We start from the raw sequence: 13,456 nt of genomic DNA on the forward strand, positions 1-13,456 counted from the left end.
CTAAAATGAGTACACTGACTTGTAGTGTGTGTGAAAGAATTATGCCACTTACAATATGGTCTCCCTTTGATTTCTTCTTTAGTGGCAAGTCTTTGGCCCTTTGGAATACGAATCTGCCCATCAGTCAGTAGGATATCAAAGATTTCATCAGCTTTCGAACTATCAAAGGTCGGTTGCTCCTTTCCTTCAGATCCTGGTACTGGCTTCAATTTAGGACATACATACGGTTTTCCAGAAAGGATTTCGGCTGCCATCTCTTCTGACTGATTAAAATCAAAGTCGCATGTTTCTGTTCCCATACTCGCCATATGTTGGCCTCTATTACGCCTGTTATGCTGCTCTTCCTCTCTGAACAAAGACTCTAGACGTCCTGCCTTGGATGCAAGATTTGCCAAATCCTCAACATCCAGGGCAGTGAGTGCCTTTCTTAAGCGATTATGCATATTCCGGACCACTAAATTGGTCATCTCTTTCTCACTGATTACCGTAGGACATCGTCCCTTCATCAATCGTACCCTTTCTATAAACTGTGAAGCAGTTTCTTCTGGATACTGTCTCAATTCAAGTAAATCAGTTAAAGAAACAACTGGTAAAGGATTAAAGAATCTAGCGTGAAATGCCATTTCCAATCCTTCCCATGTCTGAATTTGTCCAGGAGGTAGACTTACAAACCATGAAAACGCCGTTCTGGTAAGAGACAAACCAAACAGCTGTAACTTATAAAAAGGGTTATTGCCAACCTCTCCTAATTGTGCTGTGAACCGACCAACATGTTCTATGGTGGAAGATCCGTCCTCCCCTGAGAATGCATGAAAGTCGGGTGGTCGAAAATTCCTTGGGAGAGGGTGTTCATGAATGATCCTTTCTGGGAAAGGTCTTTGATATGCAGGGCGGTTAGCCATCTGAGGAGTTAATCCATACTGATCCCTTAATATATGTGCAATCTCATCAGGATCTACATGAAAGCGTTGATGATCAGGAACCTGGAACGGATCCTGCACAGGAATATGAATCGGATCATGTATATATCCTTCAGGCCTGTCCTCCCTTGTATTGTTCGGCTGCGAATTGGTAACCCTTGGTCCCAGTGGAACATTGTTGGGAAAAGTCAAAGGAGTTTTTCCCCGATCCATTCGGTTGGGATTTGTGGCACTTGGGAATGTACTATCCACGAATGATGGCCCTGCGAAATTTGCCTGTGGTCTGGACGGTGACACTCCTGGTGGCGTTTGAGTGGGTTGAAGACTAACCCTTGACAATGCTTGATCTATCATGTTCTGCAACTGACTCTGTTGCTCACGCAACATGTTCGTTTGTTGCTCACGCAACATATTCTGCATAACCAAGGTATGCTGGTTGTTCATTTGTTGAACATAAGACCACCAATCAGTTGGTGGTTGTGGGATGTCCCCGGCATTTGGCACAATGGGTGGTGGAACGGATTCTCCCACCGGTGTCGAAGATGCTTGCGGTTGTGACCCTGCCATATGGACCCTTCCGATGATTCGGCCGGATCTAAGACGTATGAAATTATCGCCGGAATTGGAATGAGCAATTTTGTCTTGCTCCCACTGTGGTCGCCAATTTGTTGATGTAATTTTTCAACAAAAATAAAGTAAAATTCAAAGATATAGAAAATATCCTTAAACTTGATTAATTAGTGCCTGAGATTAGGAATCTCTAAACACTGTATGGTACAGAAAATAAACTGGAAAATAAAAGACTGAAATTTAAAGTGGTGATCCCCAAATCTGACTTTGCTTTGTTGAAGTTGATTGAAGATCCCTTGCCAAATGATGATCCAAATCCTTAAATATTCCCTGGGAAACCGTACTGAAAACCGTCACCCGAACGGTTACAACGTCTCCTTCTCAACCGTCTTCCAACCTTTCTTATGCTGACACGTGTCCCCAGCAGACCAAAAATTCCCTATATTTCACTCCTTGAGCCGACCACAGACCTTCCGCTCTTTTGGCCCGACTGCCAATCTACAATAGTATGGGTCCGACCGCCAATCCTCCCGACTTGCGAACCATCTGGCTTGAGGTCTTTCCGCCTTGAGGACTTCCCGACCTGAAAACCTTCCGACTTGAGGTCTTTCCGCCTTGAGGACTTCCCGACCTGAAAACCTTCCGACTTGAGGTCTTTCCGTCTTGAGGACCTCCCGACCTGAAAACCTTCCGACTTGAGGTCTTTCCGTCTTGAGGACTTCCCGACCTGAAAACCTTCCGACTTGAGGTCCTTCCGTCTTGAGGACCTACCGACCTGAGGTCCGTCCGTCCTAATGACTTTCCGTCTTGAAGACCTACCGACCTGAAGACCTTCCGACCTGAGGTCCTTCCGTCTTGAGGACCTACCGACCTGAGGTCCTTCCGTCCTAATGACTTTCCGTCTTAAGGACCTACTGACCTGAAGACCTTCCGACCTGAGGTCTTTCCGTCCTGAGGACCTACCGACCTGAAGTCCTTCCGTCCTGAGGACCTACCGACCTGAGAACCTTCCGTCCTGTATTTTCCTTAGAAATAAATAAATAAATTTATTTTCCTTGATTTCCTCACGGTGTCCTTCAGCCAGTTCAATCAACCCTATTGCCAGGCCCATTCTTCTTTTTTACCTTGGGCTTTTAACCTAATTCTAAATTTCGTACGTAACAGTTTCACTTTAATTAATCTCTTATGTAATTATTAATATATGCCAAAAAATGTGTCCATGTCATGTAGTTATATATATATATATAATATCGTCCAAATGTTATAGTAAAAATAAATTGGATGTATTAATTTGAAGTTTGATTTTAGTTTTTAGTTTCAATAATAGTTTGAACGTGATTTTTTTTATTTTTTTTACGAAAAATAATGCTTATTCCATTTGTTTTTTATTGTTGACTTGGTTGCATAATCTATTTATAATAAAAAAATTGTTCTTTCGTAATTTTATTACTTTTATTTTAATACTAATAATATTGTGAAACTTCTTTTTAAACATGTATTACCACTTCCTTTTTACCAACTCGGTAATAAATACAATAAGACTTCTATTTTACTTTTTACTTAGTGTGGTTTTGTTCACACAATTTATATTTTTTTTTTATTGATATGATTTCCAATGTATATAATATATATTCTCTCACAAGATATTACTCTCTTCGTTCTACTTATTGTGTCAGAATTATGATAGATACAAGAATTTGTAATAAATATTATTAGTAAATAATTAAAAATGTATTAGTGAAAATAATTATTCTATTATATAAATAATTAGTAAATTTGAAACAAGCAAGTAAACATATTTATTTCTAAATAGTTTTGTGTATGTTTTCATTTTTACTTTTTTAAAGAAAATTTTTGAAAGGAACACTACAAGAAAAAATTATTTTTGTAACAAAACTTTTTTGTTTATAAATCTACTTTTTCCGTTACTAATGACATTAGAAACGGAATTAGGAATGAAATTACGTTAGCTACGTGAACATTAGGGACGAAATTTTGTTACAAATATATTATTTTTTTTGTAGTGGAAGACAATTGTTGTAATCACGCTAAACATCGAGAAGGATACTTAGCATCTAATAGGGCAATGTTGGATATAATGTGGCATACAATGAAAGTGACACACACATCCCAAAAAGAATAAAAATAAATAAATAAAAATAAAAATCTCAATAGTGGTCCCGGCTTTTTATCACGTAAGAATTCACCACAATTATTTTTCGATTATACTCTGAATAAATTTTTAATTGAGTTTTATAATTTGAAAACTATGTAGCAAGATAAGTTATATTAGACGAATTACGTTCGACAGACAATATCAAGTGATATCGAAATATTATAAACCTATGACTTCACGCAGCCAAGTGGTCCTTGTTCATTTACGGTATGTTTGTTTGTGAGATATTAATTAGATTTTGAGTTTTAAATGATAAATTTTAAATTAAAATATAATTTGACATAATATAAATGTCAATTTTGATGTAATATTTTAAATATAAAATTATTTTTTATTGTATATAAAAAAAATAATTTAATATTTTTGAAAAAGTAAAATTAATGAATAATAACATTTGAATTGGCAACCCAAAAAAAACATAGAGTTCAAAATTTAGCTCTTAAAATTACTCATTTGATCATAATTTCTATTTGTCATTATTATTACTACTATTAGTCCTATCTCAAATTTTACTTGGTAGTCTAATGGGCTTAAATTAATGTAGACAAAGAGTTTGGGCCTAATGGAAACGAAATGAGGATATAAATTTAATAGGAGGTTGTCCCACTCGCCTAACTTGTCTTGCCGAGTCTAATTTGCAGGATATTAAGTTCGGCCGCAGGTTTATCTAATATGCACTTTTAGATAAGACGGATTCCCATGTTATAAAATAATAATTATAAAAATTATATGGCATGAACTCATAATTTTAAAATATACATTGCTACCCTACCATCATCAAAGATAAAAATATAAGGACCCAAGATTAGACTAATACTTTGATTTTTCTTTGTCATCACATTAATGAGACTTTAAAAATACAATAATGGAAGAAAAAGAAATATAAAATATAACTATTTGAAAATGACTATGTACTACTAAAGATATTTTAAAATAAGTTCGTAAGGGATGATGTGATGGAGGAGTTGTGACTGAGTTCAAACTTCAAACGCCTAAAGACAATTAGAATGTTTTTATTACATTCTAAATGGGTTTATCATTACAAGGAAGACTAAAGTAGTATTTTTAGGGTATGTTTTTCCTAACGAGTTTGAGAAAATTTTAGTTTCAGTTTGACATTAAAATAATGTACGATGAGATATTTTATAAGATAAAAAAAATATTTTTTTGCAAAAATGCAGTGTACAAATAGTAAAACCCTGAGATTTGGAGATAAGAAAAACAAAATTTAGAATGATACACGAGACAGTATTTGTTTAAGCATTGAGGTGTATTTGATTTAAAATAAATCTAAAAAATTTGTTAAAGTATCTTAAAATTTATTCATTTTAATATCAATATTATTTTATAAGAAAATGAAATTTAATATTATAAAGATATATACAGATATATATATATATATAATTTGTAGAGAATTTCAAATATATTATAGACATGTTTAGTTTTGGCAAAAAAAAATAAAATATAAGCATCCTGTTTACGTGTGATGGAATTGACATCCAACATAGGCTTATATAATTGTGGTGTGTATGAAAGTAAATTAAATGAGCATCCCATCCATTGATGAGATCAATAATAATAACTAAGAAGAAATGAGGATATGATAGATAATAAATGTTTCTTTTAGACATCACATGAACTCTAACACTACACTACACTTAGAATTAATATTTAGAGAGCCAAACAACATCAAGAACCACAGATACAGCCAACAAGAAGCAGGTCAAGAACGCAAACGAGATCGACACCGCGACCCGGTCGCAGAACAGTTGCAGCGGCTTGCAGAAGTTGGGCAGCGCCGAGTGATGGATCCCCGTCCTGTTCAGGTTCGTCACACCCGATGCAGCCGATCCTGCGCTCATCATACTGTATGCAAATATCTGTGACAACAATGTCACATTATACTTTTCGCAATGAATGGATATACATTATAAAATGTTAATAACTATTTCACCTAAAAGTTTAAGTTAGTAAAGATAAGAGTGACAAAAATAAGTACGGCTTAAAAATTCAGTCTGAGCACACCACAAAAAAATCATGCTTTGACTTCCAAAAATAGGTCAAAATTTTTTCGGGCCATACCCGAGCTCATGCAAGTCGGGCGGGCCCATTCTTTAAATTATTATTTAAACTTTAATAAATTTATATATATATATATATTCATTTTTAAAATAAAGAATAAATACAGCCACCGATAAAAATAGTATATTTGTAACAGAATTCCGTCCTAAAGTTTACGTAGCTAACGTAATATCATCCCTAATTCCGTCTCTAATGTCATTACTAACGGAAAAAAGTGAATTTAAGGACGAAAAAACCTCATTACAAAAATAATATTCTCGTATGATATATATTTGATTGTGAGTTCAATTCAGTTAGGAATTGGGTCGGGCTGGGCCAAATAGCCATCCCTAAGTAGAGATATGCATTATTAATTACATATATTACGTAGTCTTTTGAACACATACCCTCATGTGCAAAGTAAATTTACGTTATATATGAATCTCGTTAACCACGTGTTATGTAGTCTTTCATGTAAAAAGTGTGTTAAGATTCAAATTATCCTAATGTGTTAGCTAACAAATGCACTACATGTTCTCCCAAGCACCTCTTTTCTTTACCTGATCTCCGCCGAATATCAGCCAGGCGTGGTTCCTGGACGGAATCACCGGATATCCCCGATGGATCCTCAGCAAATTGATTAGCAGTTGAAGCATGGAATGGACTGCAACTGCTGCAGAAACTCCTACAAGATACCTATTGTACACATTCATATAAAAAAATATGTATAACCTGAATTAGTCTCTAAGGATGTGGTGCTCCCTAACAAAGTGCCTGTGAATGTTCAATCAGTAACAACAATGGAAGTGAAAACGACAATGACATGAAAATGGAAATGCATATTGCGTGAAACCAATGCACCATAAGCATGTCAAAACAACAAAGGAAATTTGTTCACGGGTGCTTGTTTTATTCGCTCCTTCGTTTCCATTGAAAATCACACACACACACACGCACGTATGTGTGTGTGTTTCTGAAGGTAAATGAAGCTCTGAATAAACAAAAAAAGCAGTACCAACAGCAGCAAAATCAATTCATCATTGAAACCAAAACGAACAAGTCGAAACGAATCGAACGCGAATTAAAGATCAAATCGGCGCAGCGCTTTGGAATTTAAATCAATTACTTAAGAAAACGAATCGAAAACCGTCAATTCGAAATCAAAATCAAAATCCGTACTCACTCGAACGAATCCGAAAACGACCACTTGGAGTAGATAGGCATGCTGAATCCGTACAGAGAAATGGTGGAAGCTTGCTTCGCCGTGGTCATCACCGACAGCGCCGTGACGCTGGTTATAAAACAGAGAATCCGTACGACGGTGTTCGTGACGTCCGCCTTTCGCCGGTCACCGCTCCTCCGACTCGCCTCCGAAACCAGAGGACCACTCTCCGCCGCCGCCGTCTTCGCCTCCGGCAGCTGGATCGTCACCTCCGGCGCATTCGTCATTTTCAAAATTTCGTTTCGCACAATCGCTTCTAACTCTCTATACAACAGACTGAAGGAAGGAAGCAGGGGTTTATAAGCACGGAGGAGAGGGACACGTGGCGCAATCTGAGAGTGGTCAAAGGGCTGGCTGACTGCCACGGAAAGCTCTCGTGACTAATTGGACGGTGGAGATCTGATCGATGAAAATTGATGCAGTTGGCTTGTTATTTCAATGCAACTCAATTGGGCATTGCAAATTCCCTATATCGTAACGTCCAAAAAAAACATGAAATTTAATGCTCACTTCCAATCACTTCACCTCATTTTAAATTTGATAGAATTTCGACTTTTCTTAGGTTTTATATGTCTGGATTTTATATTTGAGTTGGAAAATCAAAAATAATTTTTACTCTGAATTTAAATTACAAAATGCCCCAACAAGAATTCATGACAAAGAAAATGAATTTAATTTTTTTTTTTTTTTTCTTGTCAGTTTCATCCTAAAAATTTAGTATGAATACAAACACGCTGATTATCCGAAGGGTTCTGTTTAAAATTAATAAAGAAAGATAAAACAATAGAGCTTGTTCGAAGTAATGAATGAATGAAGTATGATACAAGGGTGAATTTCAATCCCCTAAAAAAACCCTAGAACAAAATTTAGTCATATATTATAACTCATACAAATAAAAACTGAATCTACACCATTGATACATCATGAAACCAACACATGAATGAAATTTAAATATCAGTTTGGATGAGGATTGAAGTTTGAAAATAATAAATATTTAATTTGATAATTTTAAAGAAGACGAAGAAAGGAATTACGAATGAATAGTATAAAATGGTGCATGTTCAAACTAATATATAATATTCTCTCTCTAAACACAGCCTACCGTACCTTTAAAAAGATCTCGCCATTAAAACATGCTATATATGTTGTATATTAAATTTTTATTTTAACATTGCCTCTATATCCGAAGAGAAGAGAAGAGAAGCCGTCGAATATCAATCCAGTGTATATGCTCTTAAATGATGAACAGTTCTGTAGGGAAAATTATCAATTTGATTCATATCCTATGGGAGGGGATCCTCAGCATCATCTTCTCCATTCTCCACACTGGGGATCCTCAGTATCACTCCTCCATGTCCCACTCTTAGCATCATCACACAACCTGGGGATCCTCAGCATCACTCCTCCATGCCCCACCCTCAGCATCATCAAACAACCTGGGGATGCTAAGAGTGGAGCATGGAGGAGTGATGCTGAGGATCCCCACCCCCAATTCTATGCAACAATCATGCAATTCATTACATTACATTGGAGGTAATTAATTAATGGCACCCCCCAGATTAGTGTAAATAAATGAGTTGAAATAATAATAATAATAATAATAATAATAATAATAATAAAGAAAGGATGCTGCCAATTTCTAGGTACATAATTTCTTCATACAAAACATTCACACAGATTAGTGTAACAGTGATCTTCTTTAGTTGACTGTGAAACCTACGCCCTAATTAATAAATGTGATCTCATTTCACATAGGTTCTTATAAAAATTACTCTTAACATTACTTATCCGTGGTATTTTATATTATATATTTTATTTTTTGAAAAATCAGAATAAATATTTATTTTCTCATAAAATATTTAATCAAAGACTCTCAATCTTTTATTATATTTCAAAATTTTTTAAATTTCAGAACTTCCCAAAAATCATATTTAAATTGTTGTTTTGGAAGAACCACTGTTTTGGGTTTTGGAGCATTAACTTTTTATACTTGAGGTATGGTTTTAGGTTTGATTTGAATAATTGCTTGTAAGAACATATCATATATCATGTATATATATATAAAAGAGATCAAAATTGGACCTTTTAATTTTTATTCTTAGATTTAGAATTTATTGTTTTTTTTTAATTATCAAAATAAATGATAGAAGATGTAAATGACAATTTTGAAATAGTGAGACGGTTGTTTCAATGTTAGTGGAGAAAAACTATTTTTTTTTTCTATATATAGATATACAATTCGTTAAGCACCATTCATCTGTTGCTGCCAGAAGAAAGAAGAGAAAACATACGAGGGAAGGGTAACGCGGCTTTATTATCATTGATGTTGTTATTTTTTTGATAATTTTTTTTAGTGATAATATTGAGTTGTTTTGTTATTCTTCTAATTGATAATATTTTTTATATATATTTTATAACTTTTAGATATTTTTAGTTTTTTCTAAATTATTTATTTTGTTTTGTTTTTTCAGCTCAGCCATAAAGTTAGGATCCCAAAATGCTGTCTTTAACATATGTCTTCTAAATATTGGAAGTTGTTTGCTGGACAGTTCGGTTGCTCTTATTTCTATTGTTGACTTATTTATATTGTCTAATATTTTCTTTCAAAATGTATATTTATTGCAGTATGAGAAGATATCAGTCAATTTCAATTGAATACTTTTTAGATTTTTCTTTCTTATTTTCCAAATTGATTTTTTTCGTCATCGATGCACTTACACACTACATCTAATATTGTCTTCTCTGATTTATTTACAGGATCATCATGGTAAAAAAAAGAGAGCAGATAAAAAGGGATCGAAAAGACTGTCTAAATATCAAAACTGTTTGCCGAATGATTTGTTGCTACTTTTTTTTTTTTTTTTTGTGATAGATAGGCATTGTAGTCAATATTCTGTTTGGATGCTAAAAATTATTCGACAAGAATAATCCATTATCATCGTCGTCAAAATTGTCAAATTGAAAGCAAAAATACCGAGAAGAAGAAAAACACAAAAGTAGAAAGAAAAGAGAAAAGAAGAAAGAAAAGTTGTATTTTTATTTTTATTATTTTTTCTTTTTTTCTTTGTTAACGGTACTTAAATTTTTATATTATTGGAAGATCGACTTTACTATTAAATTGTAAACGAAAAAATTGTTATTATGTATATGAATAATTATATATATAAATTTTTTATATTACAATAGATTATCCAGTTTTTTTTACATATTATAAATTGATAGTTTAAATATTTCTTTCATTTTTATTATATTAAAATATAAAATTTTATTTTCTACCAAATTTAATTCATATTATATATTTTATTGGAAAAAACAGTAGTATTTAAACTATTTAAATACATATTTTATTTTTAAAATTATATAGCATATTAATTTTTATTTTAGAAACACTAATATCATCACAACAACAAAAAAAAAATACAGTTCTCACGTTATAATAAAAAAAATATATAATATTTTTTTAGTAATTACCAATGTTATAATATTCAATGATATATTTTATATTCATTTACAATCATGATATTATATATAATTATATTTAGTAAGTATAATTTTGTTTTTACACAACTTAATTTATATTATATATTTTATTCCAAATATATAAAGCAAATCATACTTTTTATTATTTGATATTAATTTGAATTTTTTAAATTTATTTTAAATAATATTATTTTTCTTTAAAAAACTATTTCATTGTTATTTATTTTATTATTACTATTTTATTATAAAATATTATGATTCTTAAATTTATTAAAGAATTTAAAAATAAATGATATGGAGTAATTTTTTTCATTAATGGTACCGTGCATAGCACGTATATATATATATATATTTACATAATACTAAAACTAAACTTAAAGTAAACATAACCTAAAGTTTGTATTGTAATTATTTTGATTTTAATTTTTAGGTAAAATAGTTGTGAAGTGTTAGGAGTTTCAACCTTATAATTTCAAAATTTTCACAAGCATAGATGCTTTAAGCAGAGCAATGATCTGCACTATGGATTCAACTGAATTCGATCACCAAATACTTAAGATTGATCAATAATCTCTCTGTTCTTTAGCTCTCTGTCTACTCTCTATACTCATGTTAAGGAGACGATGATGAATTCATCGAATCCTTAATTAGACTCATTTCATCTCAAAGAAATTCTTCTAAGACTCTGGTGTGCACGCAAGGATTCACACCTTTATACAAAACTTAATTAAATCGAACAAGCAGCAGCAATCAAACGTTAGCCTTAATTTCCATATACACAATTAAACACAAACATTAATTAGTTTAACTATCTGGACAAAGAAATTTATGTAATGCAAAAAAATTCCAATTCCAGACTCCACAAGCTATCATAGATCTCCAATCGAAAATCGCACATAATGCAAAACAAAATAATTAATACTTCGCCCAAACCATGTACCTGGTGGTGTAATCAGTAATTTCCATGGAAGAGCTAGCAGCTTCCTGCAATGGAGAGGATTTCAAGCCACCTGCGTGCGCCGGGAATCGGATCGGAGAAACAGAGACGAAGAATGCGTTGTATCGAGGGATAAACCCTAATTTGAGAATTTGAAATTCTCTGTAGTGACCGAAGTAACCTTCGCCAGAACTTACGGCAGTTTAATGCTAGTTATGGCGTGTGTGCATGTTTTTGTTTCTTTGAATTTTATCAAATTAATTAATTTGCTTAATACTATTCAATCTATCATATATATCTTTATTTGGGTTAAACATAAATTTTAATGAATATAATATTATTTTATATAAATGTCATATTTACCTTTTAAGTATTGATATTTAAATATTAATTATTATATCAATACATAATACAAATTAATGAAAAATACAAAAATACTTCACTGTACAAAATAAAAAATAAAAAAAATTAATGTTAAATACAATAATGCAAAATAAATGTAATCGGGGCGGACGGTAGAGTATTATACTTCCTCTCTCAATTTAGAAGGTTTGACATTTGAATATTTATTATTATATTAAAATTTAGTACAAATAAAAAAAAATTAAAAATACTTTTATTAATGTTTGATAACAAGGAAATAATGATATTTCTTTTAAAAATTATACAATTATAAGAATATTTTTAATTTTAAGTACAATAAAGCAAAAAAATAAATAAATATAAACTTATTAATTGGACGGAGAAAATATTACTTTATTATGTAGCGTGAAAATTTTGTTTTAATAAATTTAATGAGCAAGTAATTATGATATTTTTGTAAATAAGTATGATGGAGGGGATAAATTAAAAAGTATAAGTTATTTGTTAAAAATTGAAATTACATACTCCCTCGTCCCGTTGGAAGGTACAATTACTAAATTAGGAAATGGTAACCTTATTTTGGAACAGATGAAAATGAAAAATAGTAACTTTTCAATGGGACGGGGGGAGTATATTTTTTTAACAAACAAAAATGAAAATTATACATAGATTTGATTTAACAAGGGAAAAATTTATTTTATCTCATAAAATATTTTATCGAAATTTAAATATAAACCAAACAAACCCATTTTATTGAAAAGAAATAAAAAAATCTAAACAAATATTTTTGATTGACTAATGCCACCCATCAAATTTATGTCTAGTTGACTAGGTACATATTTTTAAAAAATAAGTAAAAATATAAATTTTCTTTTATAATAAAAGTATTTATGTCTAATTGAAATGTTACTATTTTATATTTTTATCCGTACAATGTTATCATTTCATAATTTAGTAATTGTATTATATACCTAACATAATAAAGACCCTTTTAACATTATATCATACTAATAGGGATATTTTTATCTTTTTTACTATAATTCAATATAATATTAATATTAAAAAATTTACGTGTAAAAAATAAATGTCAATCTTCCAATAAGACTGGAAAGAGTATAATAATTTAAAAATAAAATTATTTAACAAAATAATAAGTATATTTATATTTGGCAAAAACCAGCAAGTGCAATGATAGGGGGCATGGATGATTGTCAGCAAACCAGCTTGCATGCATGACTCCATCCACGTGCTTCTACCACACACACACACACACCCATGTTGGTGCGTGTTCTTGAACCACGATAAAGACACGCCAAAAGTAATAATGGAAGTTCGCATCGGGGAATTGTGAGTAATATTTTTGGTTATATTTATTTTCATAAATATTATTATTTCATTTTTCATAAAGTTTTATAAAATCTAGATAATTTATTTTTATAAAATATTATATTTAAATTACTATTAAAACAAATAAAATCATCAACCAAACACATTTGAAGCCATCTATCCCGCAGTTTCGGTTCCTCTTTTTATTATTATTATTATTATTATTATTATTATTATTATTATTATTATTATTTCACTATTAAATTTTCTTACTCTTTACTAAAAATAGATTTTTATTTTTTCTTAAAAATATCATACCAAAAATAAACATAGCATACAAACAACTCGAATCAAACACATCCAATGGTTGATGTGATTTTATTTTCTTTTTAAATGATCTT

At 31.4% G+C, this 13,456-nt stretch overlaps 1 protein-coding gene across 4 annotated transcripts; it reads right to left on the reverse strand.

The window, feature by feature from the left end:
• Window positions 1-5,236: 5,236 nt before the first annotated feature.
• On the reverse strand, window positions 5,237-11,555 carry LOC127254681 (CASP-like protein 3A1). 4 transcript variants are annotated; one of them, XM_051279912.1, is made up of 4 exons: window positions 11,370-11,555; window positions 6,911-7,225; window positions 6,288-6,423; window positions 5,237-5,546 (listed from the first exon to the last, which is right to left on the reverse strand). In XM_051279912.1, exons 1-4 carry the CDS (start codon window positions 11,393-11,395, stop codon window positions 5,331-5,333), a joined length of 693 nt encoding a protein of 230 aa, XP_051135869.1. In that variant the 5' UTR covers window positions 11,396-11,555; the 3' UTR covers window positions 5,237-5,330. The 4 variants fall into 4 exon arrangements, with proteins under 4 accessions (XP_051135869.1, XP_051135872.1, XP_051135871.1 ...); XM_051279915.1 differs by having other exon boundaries at window positions 5,238-5,546; window positions 6,911-7,307; XM_051279914.1 differs by having other exon boundaries at window positions 5,238-5,546; window positions 6,911-7,348.
• Window positions 11,556-13,456: the final 1,901 nt, after the last annotated feature.

This window comes from Andrographis paniculata, unplaced genomic scaffold (assembly GCF_009805555.1).
Source record: "Andrographis paniculata isolate CXL003 unplaced genomic scaffold, ASM980555v1 Contig52END, whole genome shotgun sequence".
In the NCBI taxonomy this organism is placed as follows: Eukaryota; Viridiplantae; Streptophyta; class Magnoliopsida; order Lamiales; family Acanthaceae; genus Andrographis; species Andrographis paniculata.